The 21,925-nt window shown below is 54.2% G+C and overlaps 3 protein-coding genes across 6 annotated transcripts in view; 2 read left to right on the top strand and 1 right to left on the bottom strand.

The window, feature by feature from the left end:
* The window catches only part of DNAH17 (dynein axonemal heavy chain 17), a 33,095-nt gene extending 32,356 nt beyond the window's left edge, over positions 1-739 (top strand). The window contains exon 80 of the mRNA XM_062626485.1: positions 491-739. Within this exon, the coding sequence (XP_062482469.1) occupies positions 491-738 (248 nt within the window). The 3' untranslated portion in view covers position 739. The remainder of the gene's footprint in view (positions 1-490) is intronic.
* PGS1 (phosphatidylglycerophosphate synthase 1) lies at positions 60-16,096 on the bottom strand. Of its 4 annotated transcripts, none has more exons than XM_062626486.1 (10): positions 15,939-16,096; positions 12,626-12,815; positions 12,444-12,521; positions 11,293-11,392; positions 10,411-10,600; positions 9,882-10,060; positions 8,788-9,321; positions 4,735-4,883; positions 1,759-1,901; positions 60-672 (listed from the first exon to the last, which is right to left on the bottom strand). In XM_062626486.1, the coding sequence occupies exons 1-9, from the start codon at positions 16,070-16,072 to the stop codon at positions 1,782-1,784; spliced, it is 1,674 nt and encodes a 557-aa protein (XP_062482470.1). In that variant the 5' UTR covers positions 16,073-16,096; the 3' UTR covers positions 60-672; positions 1,759-1,781. The 4 variants fall into 4 exon arrangements, with proteins under 4 accessions (XP_062482470.1, XP_062482473.1, XP_062482471.1 ...); XM_062626489.1 differs by having other exon boundaries at positions 9,882-10,002; positions 10,446-10,600; XM_062626487.1 differs by lacking the exon at positions 60-672 and adding an exon at positions 743-1,355 and having other exon boundaries at positions 1,755-1,901.
* A 1,560-nt stretch (positions 16,097-17,656) lies between these two features.
* Positions 17,657-20,047, top strand: SOCS3 (suppressor of cytokine signaling 3). The gene is made up of 2 exons (XM_062626481.1): positions 17,657-17,702; positions 18,305-20,047. The coding sequence occupies exon 2, from the start codon at positions 18,372-18,374 to the stop codon at positions 18,987-18,989; it is 618 nt and encodes a 205-aa protein (XP_062482465.1). The 5' UTR covers positions 17,657-17,702; positions 18,305-18,371; the 3' UTR covers positions 18,990-20,047.
* The last annotated feature ends 1,878 nt before the right edge of the window (positions 20,048-21,925 follow it).

Here is a 21,925-nt window from a genome sequence, read left to right as displayed (position 1 = left end):
GGAAATTGAGCGTCATAAACCTGAGGACTGGGGTGGCTGAAGCTACATGGTTACTAAAGTAAATGTATTATACTGTATTTGATGTGAGAGCAAGACAAATCAGGAACCTCAGAACCTAAAATAATTACTGCTAAAAAGCAAGGGGGAATGAGAGGGCAGTGGCAGCAGAGCACCAAAGGGGCCCATTTCACAGACAGCTTAGCATGGCTCCCACCACGGCCAAGTGCCACCCTGGGCCATGCACTGTTCATGCAAACCCATGCTGAGGAGATGAGTGGGGACAGAATTTATTTGCCATCCCACAGGTATAAGGCAAAATGCATTCATGAGTCCCAGGGAGATGAGAACATGTTCGTCCCAACCATGGCTGCAACTCCCTCCCTGACTGCTGCTACAGCAGCTCCTTCCCTCCCCCCAGCAGCTATGAGAGCACCCCGCAGTGTCACAGGCAGGGCAGAGCCAGGACGCTGCCGCTGTGGTGTCATTGCAGGTGCGCGCTGGGACATCCCCTCGGGTACGATCGCAGACTCGCGGCTGAAGGAGCTGACGCCCATGATGCCAGTCATGCTCATCAGAGCCATCCCTGGGGACCGCGTGGACACCAAGAACATCTACGAATGTCCTGTCTATAAGACACGAACGCGAGGTCCCACCTACGTCTGGACCTTTAACCTGAAGACAAAAGAGAAAGCTGCTAAGTGGGTCCTTGCTGGCGTGGCTCTGCTCTTACAGAGCTAAAGTGGATCCTTTTACTTGCAAAAATAAGTCAGTGTTGTGTAACTTAGGCTAAGGTTGATTGTACCAAAGTATTTTAGCAAAGTATCAATAAAGCCGTGCTGGGGCTGCTGTCATGGTGAACCTGCTCCTTCAGGACATGGGGTTTCTCCTGACGGATGCTGCGTTTCAATTGGTGGTTTCTGATAAAGTGCTGGTCGGGAGCCAGACCACTGGAGGAAACCAAACAGAACAACTGCAAGCACCTATCCCATCCCCTTCCTCCTCACAGCACTCTGTCTTCTGTACAGCACATTTTTATGGTTTCAGCCTCCCACTCTCAGCAAGTGGGAAGCCTCCAAAATTCACATTAGCACCAAAGGTCCTCTCAGGCCTCTCCATAATTCGTGAAAGACACTCGTAACACATTGTAACATGTACATCAAAGGGGTCCCCAGAGATGGAGGGAAATATATGTAAATACAATGGGTGTGTGAACACTCAGCATCAAGGACACAGACTGAAGTGCCAACTGCATGACCTGTGCACAGCACAGAGAGAAATCTAGGAGCAGTTCCAGGAAGCTCAGGAGGGCTCCAGTTAGTCAGTGGGTGGTTGAACAGCCAGGCACATCCAGGGCACTGTATGGAACAGACAAGGTAAAACAACTGCCCCTGTTAACCAACATCTACAGGGGCAAACAAAGCAGGGATCAGATAAAAAGGTGATAATGCATTTTAAATATTCCAACATTGTTTTCTATTGAACACAATTCCTCCCCACAGAACTCTAAAAGGGACATTTCAGAACTGGAAGTTTTATTCCTATGCATGGGAAATACCCTTGTAGGCTTCTCTTTCACTGACCCTTCCAGAAATTCTAGATGAAACCCGACAGAGACGTTGCACAATGAATCTAGTCAGAGGCAAGTACCTCAGAAAAGATGCCAGGTTTTTCCTCACATCATCCATATTTCCATCATGTGTACTTCCTAACTGCAGTCAGTGCAATATAAATTCCCCATAAGAATGGCAGAAAACTCACCCAAAGCAGCAACTTTTCTTCTTTCAAAAGAAATTCTTGATCAGAGGTGTTACCAGCTTCACCCACAGCTTCACGTAACGATTTGGCTGCTCAAATGTTGATGATGAGACTACACCTGAGCAGAGGTAAAGCTGCTCCTGCTCCTGTACAGGGAAATAAACATCATCCCAGTGAATCCTAAGTGTTAAGTCATGTAATGGCCTTTAGGAGGAAAAGTGAATACTCAGATAAAACTGGCCATGGCCCCTGCCAAGAAGGTGTATCATTTCTCCTCAAGCCCGCACATAAAGAGCCTCATTCCATGCAGCACAACTACACCACAGAGGGGCCAGCACAGGATCTGCCTTCATATCTGCTGCCACAGCACACCCCCCCCATGACTCTTAGTACACTCAATAATAAAACCTCAAGAATTAGCAACTTAAACTCCACAAAGAGCAAAGGCAGGAGGGTTTGCCTTGCTGTGCCCCATAGCTGCAGGAGAGCTGAGCTTCTGTTTCAGAAAGCTCCTGAGTCCCTCACTGCAATTGCCAGGAGAGGAAACCTGCCCATAGCCTTAAGACATGGTTTTGCAGCTCTTTCTAGACACAGCCCAAGCACCATGTTTCAACCGAAGGTGCAGAAGTGATTTCAACTGAATTACCAAAAACACTTTGGATTCTCCCATGTGTACACAGTGCTGCTGGAGGAAATGAACTGTCACCATGATAATACACACTCACATCACACGTGAGAGCAGCTCTTTGATCAAAGGTAGAAGCGGTTCTCTTATCAAAAGCAGACAGGCTGAGAGGTACAGGCAAACAAAGAGCAGCCTGTAAATCTGTTCATAATCTGTTTCTCGTTAGCTAAGCTGTCACAATCAACAGAACAGGCTCTGCGCTGGGTATAAACTCAGAGTGGAGTAGGGAAGCAGGAACCAAGCAGTGGAGAGTAATACCAAAAAGGTGAACCAACAACAGAAGGAAGACATGTGTGTGCCAAATCAGTCTGACTTTTGAATCTCCAAGTGCTCCAGCCAGCCCTGCTCTGAGGTCGTGCCCCGTGGTCAGCCAGCGCAATGAGGTTGTCTGATCACAGGAAGAGAGACCAGTTCATTGAGGGAGCACCCAGAGACACCCAAGCCCAGAGCTCAGCAGCACTTTCCAGTGGAACTGGATGTTACATGGACAAAGTGATTTCATGGCAGCACCCCAGGAATGTATTAAGTCTTCTAAATAAAGATCACAGTACAGTAAACAAACAGCCAACCTCAAAATCAGCTTCCAGCAAATGGGAATGGTTTAAAGCCCTTTCAATGAGATCACTGCAGCACCCCCTGAGAAAATTCCTTTGTCATATTTTCATTGATTCTTCCCTTCCATTAGAAACAAGCAGAGGCAAGACATGAACTGAAATATTCGAGCAACTCTTCCAGTAATAGAATTGTTTTTGATTAGACAGACTCTGACTCATCCTGTGGAAGAGCCCTGATGCAACAGGGCAATTCCCATTGATCTTGAAGACAACCGTGCCTGCTTACGCCAGGGCTAGGCTTAACAGGATACACTTTTGAGATCCCTAAGTCACACACAGAAGAACCACACCAATTTGTTTTGTATCAGAACTCTACATAGGAAATACTTTGGACAGTCAGTTCCAGCAGAAGGTTCAGAGTCAAGACAGACAGGATTTAGAGAAGCAGCAAGTGCTGAGCAGTCCAAGTTGCCCAGTTAAAAATCATAATACTAAATAAAAAAACCCACACCAAACTGGGATGCTGAGCACTAATCCACTGAAAAATGTTTGTTGTGGATGGATTTTCAGCAAAGAACGGCCACATTCCCAAGTCAGCAAGTGCCTACGTGGAGCTCGACATGAACTGAGGATGAAGTAGGACGTGGGTAAAGAAGCAAAAGTAGCAGTAGCAAAAGTAGCAGTGCAAGCAAGATAAGAAGAAACTGGACTGTGCTAAGATACAAAATAGTGGACTGTTAGCAAATTTTAAAGGTTAAGTTCTCATAAGCTTATTGTTACTAGTTGCTGTGTGCTGCAGGAATATGTATCACAGCATAGTATACTGAGCTATTGTATATGTATTCAATCATCATACAACAAGCTATTGAACATGTATCTAATTATCCTACAGTGAGCTATTGATGATGTATCCAAATATTATACAGCGAGCTATTGTAAATGTAACCGTAGTTGTGGTGTATTACAAGAAAATGTATCTGATTGTAATACAGCAAGCTATTGTAAGCCGAGGCAGAGAAACAGCACAAAAAGGATTGATACGCTATAATAAACGGCTTTGGTCTGATCCCATTGATCTCGGACTGAGTCCATAATTTTTCTGCGGCAGTTTGTGCCAAGACTGCCATATTATCATTCAAGATTATATTGCGTCATGTAATTTCATGGGCAATCCAACCAGACCAGAAACCCTCTTCTTGCAGAAGCTACACTAAAAGTCCGGCCTTTGCTCACCTCCTCAGAGCCACTCAAAAGCTAAAGGAAGGATTGGCTTTCATATACCTACAAAGCAGTTCCCACATGCCCCAGAAACAAAACCCTCCCCAAGTCCAAGATGAGCAATTCCAGGGGCCTGACCTCATACCCTCAAGCACAGTGAGACTTTGGCTGTGCCCAAACATTGGGGCTGAGGCCCAGAAACGTGCTGTGTGAGCAGCAAGGAGCAAGCACATCCTCCCTGACTGCCATGGCTCAGCATCCAGTGCCTGAGCACTCCTGATGCTCGAGTTCACTGGGGACACATGTTGTTTCCCATTATGGTCTCCATTTCCCAGAAACAGGCACTTGCAGCAGGCATCTCATCAATAGTCACTTAACTGACAGCTCCTGAGATTTCCTCTGCTCAAGGAGGTTTAGAATTATTGCAGCTGTAGGATTTTATTGCAACTGTGTCACCAGCATTCCCTGTGTGACAGGCAGCAGCACAACATCCCCGTCATCCCCCCAGGATGAGCCACTCACCTGGTGGAGCTGCTGCTGCAGAGCTTTGTTTTCGGTCACTATCGCGACCTGAGCTTCCAAGTCACGATGAACTGATCGATATCCAAAATTAGGAGAGCCAATGAGGGTGAGGCAGGGAAGATCACTTCCTGCCAGGTACAGCCAGAGGCCTGCAGGGAAAACAGGAGAGGAAAGGAAGCCTGGCAGACAAAGGATGTGACTGGGGCAGCTTCACACATGTGCTTAGAATGAGCCAAGCACATTAGATGAGAGTCACCATGAAAGATCAGGACACAACAGGAGCTTCCTTGCAATGATCTTGCAAATCTTCATATGAACCTTGGGGGACCCTGGCACAGCTTGTGCTGTTCAAACATGGGTGCTCATAGAGGGCTGCACATCACCCAGTGCCACCCTTGGGACACGTGCTCAGGAATGTACATACACTGCATGGGGGCCCCAAATAACCCAGAATAAGTCACCATCATCAAGTTACAGGTTGTTTTGCACCACAGCATATCCCAGAAATGCTGAAATGAGACAAACTGGGTTTCAGTGAAGCAAAACTGACACAGAGCACAGGGCAGGTCTGGACCAGCCCAGAGAGCAGCACGGTCAGTCACCCATTGACTGACCCCCTCCCAAAGCTGCACACGGCAGCGTATGAAGAGGCATCTCCTGCTCTGACAGGTGAATTCACATGAAATAAAGACTCGTAAGAGAAGTGCAAACTATTGCACCCACTCACTTCCTGCGCAGCCACTGAAGATGAAATCACTCTTGCCAGGGTGCAGGACTCCCAAGCCCACTCACTACTGCAGCTCACACACGAATTCACCAGTGCAACAAAGGCAAGCGTGACACAACCCAGGACTCTCTTTTCCAGCACAAGATGGAAACACCACGCTGTTCTTAACACCCACTGCAGCACGGCAGGGATGCCACAGCAGAGCCAGGGCTGTTGCCCAGGAGAGCCCATACAGCCATTCCTGGGTATAAATGGACCCAAGGAGTGTTTGCTCTCCACTCAGCACAGCACAAGCACTTAGAACAGCATTGGGCACGTCCCTGATAGATGGCTTATCCCTACTGCAAGTCACACAAAGACTACAACAAAGAAACTGTGGCATAAAAACCACCTAGTCCTTAAAATAGCAGCAGGTTTCCTAACTCAACCCCAGAGCAGTTCCAAGAATGCCTTGAGTAAGACACTGCCGATTCACTGCTGGTTCCTGTAACCTCCTCCCAGCCCCCACATTGCAGTCAGCAGCATCGCTGCCACTTTCAGTTACACGTCCCAGCACAGTGCTGGCACTGCCCAAACCACGGGCACCACTGGCTCCTGCACAGGTCACCCCCCACAGAGAGACTGGTTCTGACACGGGGGGCTTTGGGACACCCCACAAAGCAACTGAGGGGGAGCGAGACCCATCAAATTCTGCCACCCCACTGCCACCGCCACGGTGCCCAGTGCTGGGCTCAGGGCAGCACAAGGCTCTGCCCGGTACAGGAACATGCTCCTCGCTCCTTCGGAGCAGTCACGTGGCAGCACCAAGGCTTCAGGGTGTCTCTGACTTTACAGCCACCTGGCAGGATCTGCTCAAACAGTGACTCACCTTTCCAGAAAGGGGAAGAGCCATTTCCCAGCCACTGTTCACGAGCAGTCATACAGGTTTATCTCGTGCAAACAGGCACCTGCCCGGCACTGTCATCCCACTTGCATGGAAGGGATCTAATCGTGAGGCGTCCTGCGTCACCCCCACCAGCACGTACAGCCACACAGCACAAGATGGGTGGATGTGCAGGGAGGCTTCAGGTAGCCCCTCTCATTGCAGGGGTTTGTATTTCCCACTCCCGCAGTTCTCTGCACTGAACAAACCCAAGGACAGCCAGAACCCTGGTGGTTGTTGTGCCTGAGGACACAAAATGTTTTAAGAGGAGCTGGAGGGGTATCCTACAGGAGACAAAGGGGTGTCTTGTCTAAGCCCAAAAAGGAAGTATCAATGGGCACTATGGGCTGCTGGAGATCTCATGTCCTCCCAGGAGCCAGGCTCCATGTGCAACGGCCCTCCATCTGTCTCCAAGGTTTCCTCCTTTTCCCTCTTCTGCCCTGTACTCTCTTTCACTCACACTGGGTGACTCTTGCAGAATGAATCAAACACGCACCAAGGGGCAGAGCGTGTCAGAGAAAGGAGCCACACGCTGATCCCTGCAGCCCTGCAAAGGCAGCACACACCTCCAACATCCCTCCTGCCAGGCACAGGACCTCCTGAACTTCCTCTCTAGAGAATATCATACACAGACAGAGCCCAAAGCACCTCTCTGGAAGGCACAGCTGCCCAAGAAGGGACTAGCTGCCACAAACACTTTGGTAGCTTGGAAAAGCAGCCCATGCCCGAGCTCAATCCACACCAAACCACAAAATCCCACTTGGAGTCAGCAGTGCCCAGCAAGGGGGGAACCTGTGAGCCACAGATCACTTCAGCATGTGCTTCCTGGAAGACAGACCACACAGGACTTCCCAGGCAGGCACCTCCTTCAGGCCCTGGACTTGAGATAAGGGTTTACTGGACAGAGTGACTGGTCTCGCTGCAGGAGGGGCACAACACTCCTTAGGAAGGTTTGTAGTTTCAACACAGAGGCAGCGAGTAACACTTGTGTGTTTTCTTGAGTCAAGAGAAAGCCTGAGCAGATTTCTCTCCCTGCCACTTCTGAACCTGCTCTGGGCAGCCCTGCAGGAAGCGGGGCACACAGAGGCATCCCCACAGTCATGAGCACTTGTCTCCTTAAATAAACAGAGGAGAACAACTTCGGAAAAGAAACAGGCCAGAGCCTGGGGGCTGCATCCTCCAGTGCCCAAATCCCACGTGCTGCAAACAATGGGGATGTCCCTCAGCACCATACGGCTGAGGAATGGGCTGAGGAATGGCTCATGGAAATGACTGCCAAGCTGGGAACTGCTTACAGGAATTGCTGTCCAAGGGGAGCACTGAACCATCACAGGAAGTGACACCGTGACACAGCCCAGAGCTCTGCTCGCAGGAGATCTGAGAAACAGAACATGGCAAAGATGTCAGCTCGGCCAAGGGCTGCCTGAGCCTGAGACCAAGTCATTTTGTGAGGAGTTCCACTGGGGCACCTCCATGTGGGAAGACCCTGAGAACCTCGACAGTTATGAAGTGTCACAGGCATCTGTCTTCTCTAAACCAATAACCCTTCCATTAGACTTCCTAAGTTATTCACATCATTAAAATCTATTACTGAGCAATCAAATACCTCCTACTGCGTCTAAAGTAGGAGAACGTAAGAGTCAAGGGCTGCATTTTCTGGAAGGAGAATTTGGAGACACAACCAGCAACAACCAGTTGGGGGAAACACTCATGCTCTGATCAAGGTGGCACTGAGCTTGTGAAGGCTGTACACATCTATCAAGCAGGAAAGAATCTGACGTGTTGCAGCAGACCATGCTAGTGGTATTAATTACCTTTGTTTGTTATTAACTACATTTTTTAAGCAACATGCATTTCTCAGCAACTTCCCCTTCAGCTCCCAGCAGGCACATGGGTGCAGTTACTCACTGTGCTGCACTTTTCTGTATGCCCTGAACAGAAGCTGGTACAAATTCCTTAACACCTGTATTATCCCTGTGAAAACCTGCTGCCAAGAGAACACAGCACCCAGGACCCCTAGGGAGGCACCAGCAAGTTCTCTTCCTGCTCCTGCTACAGATCCCACCCCAGGGGCCCCAGCACAGTCACCACAGTCACCAGTTACTGTGATCATAAACACGTCCAGATGCTTTCACATTAAGCCTCTTATCACTGGGACAGTTCCTGGATAATCTCTGGGTCTATATTCAAATCAGAAATCCAGGGGCAAGACATGACTTTGCATGGCTGTGCCCTGAGTGATCCAAACCTCCCAGGTTTACACAAGATGTTCAACCGCTGGATGAGTATTTTGGAGGTCAAGTCCAGACCCAGCACTCAGCCATCCCCTCACCAGTTGCACAATCCAAGTATGCACAAGCCTCAAACACCTCTGAACTAATCTTCCTGGGGAAGGACATCTTACCTTTGGCATGGAAAGTCCACCCGGCCCTCGAGTACTCCTGCAGCTGGACCCTCTCCTGCTGGTGGAGGTAGCAGACCTCACTGTAGAACTGGTGTTCTATGTAAACGTATGCAGCAGGGATGGCACCTGCCACCCCTTTGGCACCAAAAAACCCATTCACCTCCGGTGAGGCCAGGAGGATCCGATACTCAGCCCTCGTGCCCAAGATGAGGTCCATGTACGCTTGGGTCAGGTTGAAGTAGCCAGTGGTGAGGTATATCCTGGCGTCCCGCTCAGCCTCTGTCAGCAGCGTCTCTGTGACCACCTCATCTATTTGAATCCCAAAAGGTTTCATTTGGATTAAGGGATAGATCCAGGTGTCGGGTTCTGGTTTCAGATCCCTGGATGCTTGAGAGCCCTTCTGGGATAACAAGGAGCTGCCTTGCTGGCTGCTGTGGAAAGTCTTTGCATGAAGGAGCTCTTGCCGGGTCCTGGCAGAGTTGATCACCTCCATGACCTTCCGATTTGCTATCTCACAGTAAGCCACCTTGTCCCCTGCAGGAAAAACACACGACACTGGGTTTCAGACCTAAAGGTACAGACCTACATATCACCTATCATGTAGCAGGAAAAACTACTGATGGGACACCAACATGAGAACAAAAAAGAGCTAACACAGAGACCGCACAACTTTCCTCCCCAAGTCTCAAAAACAGATGAAAGTTTCACATTATGTACACACAGAACATCTGGCATTTTACAGCTATTAGTATCAAAACCAGAAAGAACCTCTCAAGGAATTTAAGTTCTTGTTTAAGGTCATCAGCAGAATTACAAACAAGCAATGAGACAGGTACAGGGCCAGTTCTCTCCTCTGCCTGGTGAGCTGGTGACAGCCACTGTGCTAGGAACACCCCAAAAGACCCAGTCTCAGAACTGGAGCAAACCTGATTCCAGCAATGGGTGTCACAGAAATGGGACACCCTTGAGCCTGGTAGCAATGGTCAGACACCCAGCAACCTGCCAACGGATGGAGTTCAACATCCATCAGCTCCAACTGTCACCCCCCTCCTCTGGACCATACCCTCCAACCAGGTAAGAGAACTCCCTCCTACCCTGGTAGGGGTGCACCATCCCCTCCATCATCTGCACTGAATCATCTCGCTGCAATTGCAGGGACACGTCTCCAATTGCATCCACCAGCTCCGTGAAGAAGTCTGCGATCTCAGGAGAGTCCTGCAGGAGAACATAGCGGTCCTGGCGATTGGTGAAGTACAAATCACTCAGGTTTGCACTAGGAGAGAAAAAGAAGAGTTGAGTTCCAGAACTGAGCATAGGCCTGTGATCCTGAACACCTCGGCCCATCACAGATTTCACTCTGAACATAACTTAAATACAAACTGGCCATTTCCTTTTGAATCTTGAGAAACCTTTCTCTTTCCCTTTTGAGAAAGACTCTCTTACACATGAAAATCTCATGTGGCAGAGCTGCGGTTGCTCTTCCATCTCAGAAGAGCATTGCTACAATGACTATGGAACGGCCAGAGGCAGCTATGACGCTCAGACAGTGCTGGCAGCATGCACACCTTGCCTCAACACCTCAGCTAAACGAAGCATGGAAGGGCCTGAAGAGGCAGGACTCACCCGCTGAGGATCACATTATCATCAAAGAGATAGACCTTGATGTGCTGCAGTCCAATGGTCTCATTAAAGCGCTCTGGAATCAGGAGCCTGAGCAGCCCACGCAGGTTCGGGGTGTGGAAGAGGGACACACGGACTTGCTCGGGAAATCGCTGCAGCAATGGAATCAGCATCGTCCGGGAATTCTTCCGACCTGGGAGACAAGGGGAGTTTCACAGAGGGGATCTCACCAGCCAGGGGATACCTCATGGCACCACAGCTGGTCACAGCATGAGCACCCAGTTCATCTGCTGGCCCTCAGAGCACCCAGCTCATCTGCTGGCCCTCAACTTGTCTCCATTTCTTTCCTTTCCATTTTATTTCTTTTTCAGTCACTTTCATTTCCACTAGGTCAGTTCTGAAACCCACACTTAGACCTGCACCTTCACTGAGAAAGGGTCCTGGAAACACCACTGAGCAGGTCTGACACCTTCCAAGTTTCTTGATCAAGCCACACCTTGCACAAGTAACACTTGCCAGAAAGAGGTACCACAAGGGTGTACAGCTACTTCTGACAATTTCCACTTTCTTTTAGAAATGAAAATATAAGAGAGCATGCTGGATAAGGGCAAGTGCACTGACAAGTGAACTAAGCAAAAAAGCACAAGCTTCACAGAGCAGAGTTCTGCCATTCTTGCTCCAACCACCTATTTCAGAAGAAAAGCTGCTCAGCTTGAAGATCTTCTGGGCATAAGTAGTTCCTGGTACACAAAAGGCCACTTTTGAGAGGTCTATGATTTAAGCAAGTAGGTCCAACTGGTCAAGACAAACTCTCTCTGAAAAAGCAGTCTACGCAGCCTAACTGTACACTAAGCCTCTGAAGAAAGAAAGCATTGTAACACCTACCCCGAGATCCTCTGGTGTAGTCCAGAAGAATGGAAACTCTGAGGTCAGATGATCCCTTTGCTTGGAAGGATTTCTCCAGTGTTTCTTCTAAGCAATCCACCTGCAGAGAGACATTTCTCTGGTTACAGAAAGCAAATAAAGCTTTATAAAGAAAGCACGCAGCAGCCAGGAGGCTGGTGGCCATGAAAGCTTCCACACCCTGCTATGAGTCTTTCCCACTCATGCAAATCACTGCTAGTTTAGACTCTGCATCTCTCAGACTGGCACCCTATTCTGTCAGCCTAAAGCAATACATGAAAGGGCATCGATTTTGCATGTGCACATTCTTGAGCCTCTGAAGAGCAATTAATATTAGCAGAAAAATTCCCACCATCATTCCCGAAACACAGGATTTGCATTATCAAGGAGAAACCCTGGAGCGACTCACAAACGGTGCAGAGGCAGCTTCATCCCTTAACTGCAAGGCCGCTTGTCACATGCAAACTCACATCTTGTGTACAAGCCCAGACAAAGCCAGGCAAAGCCCTGGGCAGGCCTTTGTCCACCTTTATCCTGCTGTGGAATCTGCATTCTAGCATGAGAAACCGGCCAAGGTCAGGCTTCTGCCTTAAAGGGCTCACAAATAACACTTTTGTTTCCAGGGGAAAGAACAGGAAACGGAAAAGGTAAACAACATGAAGCAAAGCTGACCTCTGTCTTGAATGCACAGAGCTGCTGCACTTCAGGGGCAGAACACAGCACTACACACATCAACTTTGTGTTCAAGAGAAATGTTCAGAAAAACCCTTCACCCCTGATCCCAGTTCCACAAACCTCCTATGGACACTCACAGTAGCTTCTGACAGGCTGGAAAATTCAGGCTAGTTATCCTGTGAGGAAGCTCCATGGCTCTATACTAGGCCTCAAACAGAAACTACATGCAAAAACAACCTCCCTTCCAAATTCCTCCCTCTCCACCCCAAATGCAGCCAGGAACCCTACAAAACTCTCTGGGAGAGGAGAACCCCTGTATCAAAGTTTTCAGGACTTTACGAGCTCACAAACTGCTCCTCACACACAGCTCTTCCACCACAGGAGCGGGATGCTTGTCACAAAGGCAAACACTTCCCTTCAGTCACTTTCTCCCCTTCCTAAACCCCTTCCACACTCACCAGCTCCTGCTCAAGGAGCCCTGTTCCCAGGTAGAGTGAAGCCATCACCACTCGCTGCTTGGCTGATTTTATCTGTACCTGGGAACAGCAGAACATAAGTTAAGGGTCATCCTTGGTCTTGTGACCACAAGTTGCTGTGATTCAGGGCACAGGAGAGCTGCAACTTGGAACCCACAACCTACCTTCAAGAGTTCATAGAATTCAGCTGGGGATGAAAGCACCTTGATATGTGAGCTGGAGATTCCAAACTCTGGAACCAGATTCCCAATCCACTGGAACCTGTGTGCTCCTTCTGGACAGAGGGAACAAGGTGGGGCTGTGATCACAGGAACAGAAGGGGTGAGCAATGGGGCTAGGAGAAGCCATGATGATCTGTGGAAAGAAAGATGGGGAAATTCTTTACATGGAGCCTTCGCTTCCCACGATTAGCCTCCAAGCAGGGAAAGAAAGAGCTGCAACCAGGGCCAGCACAGGACGGCAAGAACACCATTTCCCTTCCTTAATCCCAGCTGAACTCTGAAAGTTCCTCAACAAAATGAAAAAATGCCTCAACCCCTCACATGTATCCAAAAAGAAAGATCCACAACACAAGAAGTGTCTGGCACAAGTCCCAGCAAAAGCAGTGAAGTCACAGCACCAGAAGGACCAGGTGATCGAGTGCGTTTCAACAGGTACAAGCCAATAACCACAACTGAGGAACACAGGGCAGCCTGTATAAGGACGCTGCCTGCACTCTGCACAAGGACTGAAAGAGGGTCAAGACTTCCACACACTTCAAAGGAACTGTAAGGGAAACAGCAGGAAGCTCATTCTTTAAAAAGGAATTTCAGAACAAATTTGATTCATCTGAAGTCACTTTGGGAAGAAACCAACTTACTGCCAACAGTCACGCTGGCGGGGGTGGGGGGCAGGGAAAGAAGCACAAGGCATCTTGTCTTCTCTGGAGGCTTTGTGCATGCAAATTCATCAAGTCACACAACAAGCCCTGGCAGGAGACTGCCCACATGACAAAGCCACATTTCAGCACAATTAGCAGCAGCAACTCCCATGAGATGCGGGAATCAGTGAGCAAGGGACTGAACTAGAGACACACTCTGGCCTGCAGGTCCTACTGGCAGGAGTGAGACAGAACCACGCTGCTGGTCTCACCCAGAGGAAGGCTGGATCCTTAGGACCAACAGGCAGCCACCATCCCGTGACCCATGCCCAAGTGCCTGCACCACCACACACCACAAAGAGACTCGCTTACGATCTTTACCAGAATTTGTTACGAGGAACTCTTAGGTTTTACCACAATCCAAAGCCCAAATGACCTCAGATTCCAGGAAGATGATTTCACTCTTTTGCTTCACGATAAAACACTGGATCTTCACAAGGTTTCTGAACACCCTTATGCAGAAGCCACAGTTGGCAGTTGTATTTCCTGGAAAATCCACTACTTTGTCACTGACTATTCATCACATCAGAAATCTGAGTCAATCCCTGCAAGAATTCCTAGGATGGTGGTTTTCAATGGATCATGTGGACCAGGCTCAGACTCGACACCCACCAGCTGTACAGTTACCAACAGGCTGCTAAAGCAATGGAAATGTTCCACTAATGAGGTCAGAAAGGAGAATCAAAGCAGAAAGAAAATACAAGAAAGACTGGTTTCAGTAAATAAATATTTTCTTTATAATCCCACTCGTACATCCTGGCCACGTGCACTTCCAGAAGCCAGTGGCTGAGAAGCCACTCTCCGGAAACGATTCCAAGAAGCCATTTCCTGCCAAAGAGCATGAAAACCATGAGTGGCAGTGCCCGCGCGTGGTCTGTGCTCCAGAGAGAGCCCCTTCCTGGCTGCTGCCAGTACAACCCGTGAGTGCCACCAGCACCGTTCGTTTTGAGCCTCCAGATTAACCCAACACATGCATGATACCCACTAACTCTGCACTCAAGAGTTTTATTGCCTCCTCACTCTTTGATCTTTTAATCCAACACTGGCATTTCAGACCTTATTCAGTGCTGAAGGCCTGAGGCTTTTATAATTAGCCCAGAAATCAGTATTTTGCTGCAGCCAACAGTAACAATGCGACAGCAACCACCTGCCAAAGCAGCAGCTTCTACCCACCCATCACTGAACTCGTGACGACCCAAACACCACAGGATCCTTCCAGCTGAACACACACCACAGCCAGGAACCCTGTAACACTATGAAGAAATCACCAAAATTCCACACTTCAACAAACCAGCTTTCAGAGAAACAGAAATGGGGGTGGGGGGAGCCCTTCCCACGTACTCCTCACCACCGAGTTAACTGGGAAGAGAAAACGGAACTACAAGGAACCACCTCAAATCTTTTCTATGTCAATGTTGACCCTAAATATAAATGAGGGATTTTTTGTGTGTGTTCTATTTTTAAAAGTTGTGGTTTTGGTTCTGAGACTCATGATGGAGCTGAAACACTCCTTCGGTGCAAAACCTCATCTGCAGCACCAACGGTGAAGTGAAACTGCAGGATTCGGTGCTGTCCTTTCACCACACAGACGTCACTGCACCGGGGAACCTGCAGATCGCGTGTCTGAGCTCAGATGTCTCATTCCAGGGCTCAGGCCAGCAACCGATCTACATTAAAAACACCAATGAAACCAAAAGAGAAGCTTGGTAAGAATTTCCTTGGCTTAACAAGAACATCTGGCAGAACATGGGCTGAGACAGCAGCAAGGAGCAGAGAGCAGCAGCATGAAGACGTGCTGTGATGCGAGAGGCTGCCCCTGCAGAATGGGTTTAAAAACCCAAACCAAAACACATAACATCTGTCCAGCACTCTCTTACCAGTACAGTGCAAAGTGATGCCTGAAGACTGCGGGAAAAGGCTGGTTTCTGAGCTTTAAAAACTCCAAAGCATTTTGCTTGATCATTTCTGAACCCAGGATGTGGTTCTACAGAAAAACAATCCCCTCTCGGTATTTAACGTTTTGCTTTTAGCATGACCTGTGCTGAGCCCCACAGAAAGCAGCACAAAACTAAGGCAGCGGCCAACAGGAGAGCCGAAGCAGCTCAGGGGAGATGGAATGATGGTGAGAACACCCCGTGTGCGTGCTTGACAGCTCACCTGCTCCAGCACAACGGTGGCTGCACAGGGAGCGCGGTCCCGGCTCCCCTCACCTCTCTCGTTTCCATCACCTCTCTCGCTCAGGCGCAGCCGCAGCGCAGCCGGGCCGAGCCCTGCTCCCGCCTCTCTCTCCCTTAGGGCAGGCGGGGGGATCTCGCCTTCCACGGGCAAACCCCGACCCGGGCACAGTCAAACCCGGGCAGTCCCGTGGCGGAGGCTGAGCAGCGCTCGTTGAGAGCCGCGGGAGAACTGAGGCCGCTGCAAGCGAGCGGAGAGCGCAAAGCGCAGCGGCAGGAACGGAACGGGCCCCGGCCCGGCAGGGACAGGAGAAGCGGCGGGTGGGGGGCAACGCTCCCGGGTAACGCAGAACCGGCGCCGGGGGCGCTCAGCGCGGTCCTTACCTGCGAGCACGGCGGTCGCGGCCGCGGGACAGGCGATCCGAGAGGCGGCCGAGCAGCGCGGCCAGGCCCAGGCGGCCCCGCGGCAGCCACGCCGAGAGCCGCCGCCACAGCGCCGCACCCCCCGCCGCCGCCATCAGCCCCGCGACGCTTCCGCTTCCGGCCGCTACTATGGCGACGTGCCGTCACGCGCTTCCGCTTCCGGCGGCCGCTGCTGCCGCCCGCCCCCCCGCCGCCATTCAGCGCTGGGCCCCGAGCGGCGGGAGGGGCCGCAGCCGGGGGCACCGGGGAAGGCCCGGCCGGGGCTCGCTGTCCGGTCCCTCCCTGCCCTCGCAAGGCGCGTCCCGAGCCCCGCGCCAGCCGTGACCGCCGTCGCGGCAGTATCAGCCCCTCCGGTCACCCACAGCCACCCGTGCCCACGCGACTCCTTCCCGCGGCCGAGCCCCTCGCCTGGGCCGGGTCCGGGTCCGGGTCCGTGCCCGTGCCCGTACCCGTGCCCGTGCCCAGCGGAGCCCCGCGGTCCCGCTCGCAGCCCCGCTGCGGGGAGCCCGGAGCCGCCGCCCCGGCTGGAGCGTCCCGCCCGTCCCTACACGCGCGCCCCGCGGCCGCAGGCAGAGCTCCAGAGCTCGTCCGCGTCCCGGCCCCTCTGGTTCACCGCAGCCTCACTTCCCAGAAGTGCGCGGCTGGAGTTTATCCCTGACCGGCAGCGCCGGCTCCTCCAGGGCAAATTAAACTGTGTGAAAGAAACCCGCGGACAAAGCCGGGGCTGTTTCCCGGGTCCACACCGACAATCGGTTACCTCAGGGGGGTGCGGAAATCCCTTCGGGACAGAGCCCGCTGCACCGCGGCATTGGGCAAGGGCCGGCAGGGCCGTGGCTGCTCGCCCCCTGCGGACGGGCGCCTGGGCCCCTGTCCTCTGCCGCGGCCGGTGCCAAAGAGCCGAACGTACGGAGCACCCAAGGGCTCCCGGAGCCAGCACTGCCCCCAGCTGCCGGGCACAGGCACCACTGGGGCTACCTCCACCATCCCACAGCCCTCGGGGGCCACAGCTGCCCGGGAGCAAGTCTTCAGGCGGGTGGCCGTCTCCTGGGAGCCCCTGGCACGGCATCGGGGGAGGATCTGCCCCTTATTGTCCCCTTGTGTCAGTAGAGGGGGGGTTATTTCGCAGTGCTCCCCTAGGAAGCGCAGCGGTGCTGGCAGCAGCTTGGCACCTTGACACAAAGGCCAGCAATGTGCTGATGCCAGAACCGGTGCACCCCGTCAACCGGGCCCAAACCATCACTGCCTGATCGGGTGCCAAATGGGGGTGCCCCCAAAGACGCGGGGGTGGCTTTGCGGTGCCCTCCCTGGGCCCCGACATCCCCGGGCCCCAGCTGCAGCCGCCCTGCCGGGGGGGGGCCAGGGCTCGGGGCAGCCCGTCCCGGCCGGCCACGGGAGAGGAGGGCGCAGAGCGCGGGGGGGCCGTGGCCAGGACTCTCCTCTTCTTAGAAGGAAAGAGCGTGGAGGGGAGCGGGAGGGGGCGGCCTCGCTGCCCGGAATGGGCCGGCGGTGGCTGGCGGCGCGCCGAGGCGGGCCGGGCCGGGCGGGGCGGCGGGAGGGCGCCGGGGAGCGTTACAAGAAGCCGCGCAGTTCCAGGAACCCGAGGGCGGGCTCTGCGCCCCCTATAAGAGGCCTCTCCGGGCGGCCCTGGCAGCTCCTCCGCCGTCTGCCGCCGCGCACGGGCCACGCCGTCCACCGCCGAGACCGGCCCCGGCACCCGAGCCCCAGGTACAGCGCTGCCCGCGGCGGGAGGGACGGGACGGGGACGGGGACAAGCACCGGGAGGGGGACGTGGGGCCGGTGTGTCCTGCGGGGACGGATAGCCCCGTACCGGGAATGCCGGTGCCCCCCCGTCAGGGGCGACAGCCGGGAAGTGGTGATGTCGGTGCTCCCCAGAGAGCGGGATAGCCGGGAATGCCGGTGCCCCGGGAGGGTGGTAGCGGAGGACTTGGGGCACAGTGACCCTGGAGCGGGTGTTAGCCGGGGGTACCGGTGCCCCGGGAAGGTGATAGCCGAGGACCGGTGGCGCGGTGACCCCCGGAGGGGGGGAACCGGGCATGCCCTGGAAGGGCAGTAGCCGCAGGATGGTGCTGCCTGGGAGGGTGATAGCCGGGGATACCGGTGCCCCGGGAGGGCGACAGAGAGGGTCCAGAGCTGCCGGTGCGTCCCTGTGAGCGAGGTAGACGGGGACCGGCAAAAGCGGTGCTCCCCGGCGAGGCGATGCCGGTGCCCTGCGGGGAAGGGGAATACCGGAGCCCGGCGCTGCCGGTGCTCCCGCGAAGGGAACGGGGATCCGGGGGTGCCGAGGCTCAGCGTTATCTCTGCTGCAGGTGATGGTGTAGCAGCGGCTGCTCCCGGCAGCAGCACCCCGAGCACGCAAAGCTGGCTCCCTGCGCCATGGTCACCCACAGCAAGTTCCCCGCCGCCGGGATGAGCCGCCCCCTCGACACCAGCCTGCGCCTCAAGACGTTCAGCTCCAAGAGCGAGTACCAGCTGGTGGTGAACACCGTGCGCAAGCTGCAGGAGAGCGGCTTCTACTGGAGCACGGTGACGGGAGGCGAGGCCAACCTGCTGCTGAGCACTGAGCCTGCCGGCACCTTCCTCATCAGGGACAGCTCAGACCAGAGGCACTTCTTCACCCTCAGCGTCAAGACAGAGTCGGGCACCAAGAATCTGCGCATCCAGTGCGAGGGTGGCAGCTTCTCCTTGCAGAGCGACCCCCGCAGCAGCCAACCCGTGCCCCGCTTCGACTGCGTGCTCAAGCTGGTGCATCACTACATGCCACCCGTGCCCGAGCAGCCGGGGGGGGCCCTGCACCCCAAGCGCACCTACTACATCTACTCGGGCGGCGAGAAGATCCCTCTGGTGCTGAGCCGCCCGCTCTCCTCCAGCGTCTCCACCCTTCAGCACCTCTGCCGGAAGACTGTCAACGGGCACCTGGACTCCTACGAGAAGATGACTCAGCTGCCGGCTCCCATCAAGGAGTTCCTGGACCAGTACGATGCCCCTCTCTAAGGGGCCGGTGGAGCGAGATCGCACGCTACAAGCACAAGAGCGGGGGACAGGCACAACGCCTCATGGGACACGGCAAGCCTCTCCCTCTGGGGAGGAAAGGAGGGACTGGGGTGAGCCTTGGTGCTGGGGGATACACCCCCCCCCGAGGAAGTGCGACACCCCCTCTCCATGGAGAAGGAGACTGCTCTGGTCAGAGTGTGGATGTTACAGTGTGCCCAGCTTGGAGGCTGACTCTGTCGGCAAAGCCCCCACGGACTTGGGCAGCCAGGACGGCACCTGCCGTATGGAGGGACAGGCGCCCCGGCAGCCACATCCCCCTTGGGGTGTCCTGGCAAGAGCTCCCCTCTGCCACCAGAGTAGGGAACGCACTGGATCCTGCGAGTGCCTCATCGCTTTTCCTCGGTTTTAAGGGGAAAGTGTTTTTTGCCCATACTGTACTTTACCTCCTGCTGCCTCCTCATGAGTGGAAGCTCCTTTCACACCAGGCCCCAGACTTGGAGGTTGCTGCCTTTTTTCCCCTCTTTGCCATTTTCCAGGGCACTAAGCCTTAATATTCTCCCTGCCCCGTGGGTCACTGCACATCAGTTGGTGATGCTGTGAGATAACGGTCCTGGTTATGTGCCGAAAAAACGTAGGGGAAATGGTGAGTCCTGAGGCTGCTGAGTCCCACGGAGCACCCCGGGCCCCACCGCTGCTGCCGGACCGTTACTGCACCCACCTCTGCCCGGCTGCTCTAGAGGCACCGCTTCCCATGGGAGGAGCCCCTGGAGTGCATCGTCTCACAAGTGCTTTTCTGTGTCCGCCTGGAGAAGTGGTTGGGTTTTTCTGGCTTTTTTTTACTTTATTTTTTGAACCGAAGGGATGTTTACAGGCCAACGTGAATCACTGTCTTTTATAAAGATTCCATCTTCACCTCCAGCCTCGAGGGCTGAGCAAAACCATGCTTGAAAATTCAACCAAAACAAAACTCAGATGAAACTTTGCACATATTTATATTTATATTCAGAAAGGAAATGTTTCCATAATTTATAATAAAGAGCACTATTTTTTAATGAAAATCCTCAGATCTGGCTCGTTTCCTCCCTTGTGCCCTGAGGCTGCTCGGGCCCACCCAGGGTCACCCACCTCCCTACTGGCCTCTGCCCTCGCTGCCGCCAGGATGGTGTTTACACCACGTCAGCATCGGCTTCCTGGAGCCACTGGTGCGGGGTGATCCTGCGGTGACTCAGGCGTGGTGCATCAGTGCTGCCCAGGTACAGCTCAGCCTCGCACAGCTGGGTCCACTCGGGGCTCCAGGCACGTGGTTCAGCCACAAACTGTCCCTGGACTGTGGGACGCAGCCCATGGCCCCGGGCGTGGAGGAGCAGAGCTGGTGGCCAAGGCTGGCTGCTGGCACAGCCCCAAGCGCAGCGCTGGCTCTGCAGCACTTCCCTCCTGCCCCCAGCCCAGTCTGGGGAGGGGAAGGTGGAGGTGGTGTTTGAAGGGCTCCAGGAACAGGGCATGGTGTGGGGTGAGAAAAGGGGTTTGTGGTGCTTCTGCTGTGAGCACAGCAGGCTTGGGCCAGGGGGAAGCAGGAAGGCAGAGAGGGTCCAGCCAGAGTTAACTGCTCCATCCCAGAGCCATCAGGGCTGCCCTGTGCAAAACCCACCCGCCTGGCCTCAGAGCAAGGAGATGAGGAGGAGGGAGAGGATTTCCCTCGGGTGTCTCCTGCCTCCCTACTCCCAGAGGCTGTGAGGGTGTGAAGCAGGCATTGGAATAACCCCTCAGCTCTGTGTGTCTGGAGGGGAGCAATGCCTGGCTGCAGACCCGTGTTTGGGGGGGCATAAGGGAAACTCCTGGGAGGGAACCAGCCCCCCACAAACCTGCAGACCCCTGCAGCAGGGATCAGGCTGTGCCCAGCGCCCGCAGCACCCAGTCCCACACTGGGGGCATCGTGCCGGGCACTGGGCACCGTGCTCCTGCCCCGGGAACCCCAGCTGCTGGGAAGAGGCTTCCCTGAGGAATCACCACGGGCAGAAGGATGGTGATGGCCCCACTCGGGCCGCAGGCACGGCATGGTCCCAGCGACTATTTTGGTGCTGCTGCACGGGGCCGTGGCTGCCAGGAAGCGCCGTGGCCTGCCCGGGCACCCGCCGGAGCTATGTGAGGAATGTCCATGCGTGCGGGTGGCCGCTTGCCAGGCCCTGCCGAGGCACATCCCCGACGTCAGGGCTCCCGGCAGCACCGGTGACTCCCGGCCCCGTGCCAGGGAACAGGGTGGGGGCAGCCCCCAGCCAGTGCCAAGCATCGCTCCCACGGTGCTCCCAGCACTTGGGGAGGGACCTGGAGCATCGTAGCTCCCGGCAGCACAAAGCACCGCAGGGAATGGGGAACCCTGGACCCCAGCACCCCCCGGCACAGCAATGGCTCTGCAGTACCCCACGGGGGGGGGGCAGATTTGGGAAGCTGCCCTGGGGAGGGTGGTTGAGCTGCCTGTGACAGCACTGACCAACACCCCTGGCCGGACCCCGATCCCTGCAGGAGCACCCCTGGCTTCGCCACTTCCCAGCAGGGCCCCATCCACTGCGTTCAGGGCCTCTCCCGTCCTGCTCTGGCCGTGGCTGCAGCCCACTGCTGAGCCGAGAATCCAGGAAGCTCCGCCAGCCCCACGGCTTTCTTGGAAGAAGCCCAGGCGCGCGGCAGCGCTGACGCAGCGGCCAGCGGCAAATCCCTGCCCCGGCTTTCACAAACCTCCCGCCTTCCCCACTGGAGCCGAGTGGACTTGGCCCCGGGTTTCACGAGCGCCTGATGGAGTGTGTCATGGGCTGCCAGTTCCTCTCAGCCGCTGAGCTCACCCGAGGGGGCTCCCTGCCTGGGGAGCGTGTCCTCGGTGCGGATTAAACCCTGTCACTGTGGTGGGTGCTGGGAACCAGATGGGAACTGATGCATGAGCACAG

The sequence above is a fragment of the Pezoporus occidentalis genome, unplaced genomic scaffold, assembly GCF_034315485.1.
Source record: "Pezoporus occidentalis ecotype Australia unplaced genomic scaffold, CSIRO_AGI_Poc_V1 ctg292, whole genome shotgun sequence".
NCBI classification, from domain to species: domain Eukaryota; kingdom Metazoa; phylum Chordata; class Aves; order Psittaciformes; family Psittacidae; genus Pezoporus; species Pezoporus occidentalis.
This window is presented reverse-complemented; position numbering and strand designations above follow the sequence as displayed.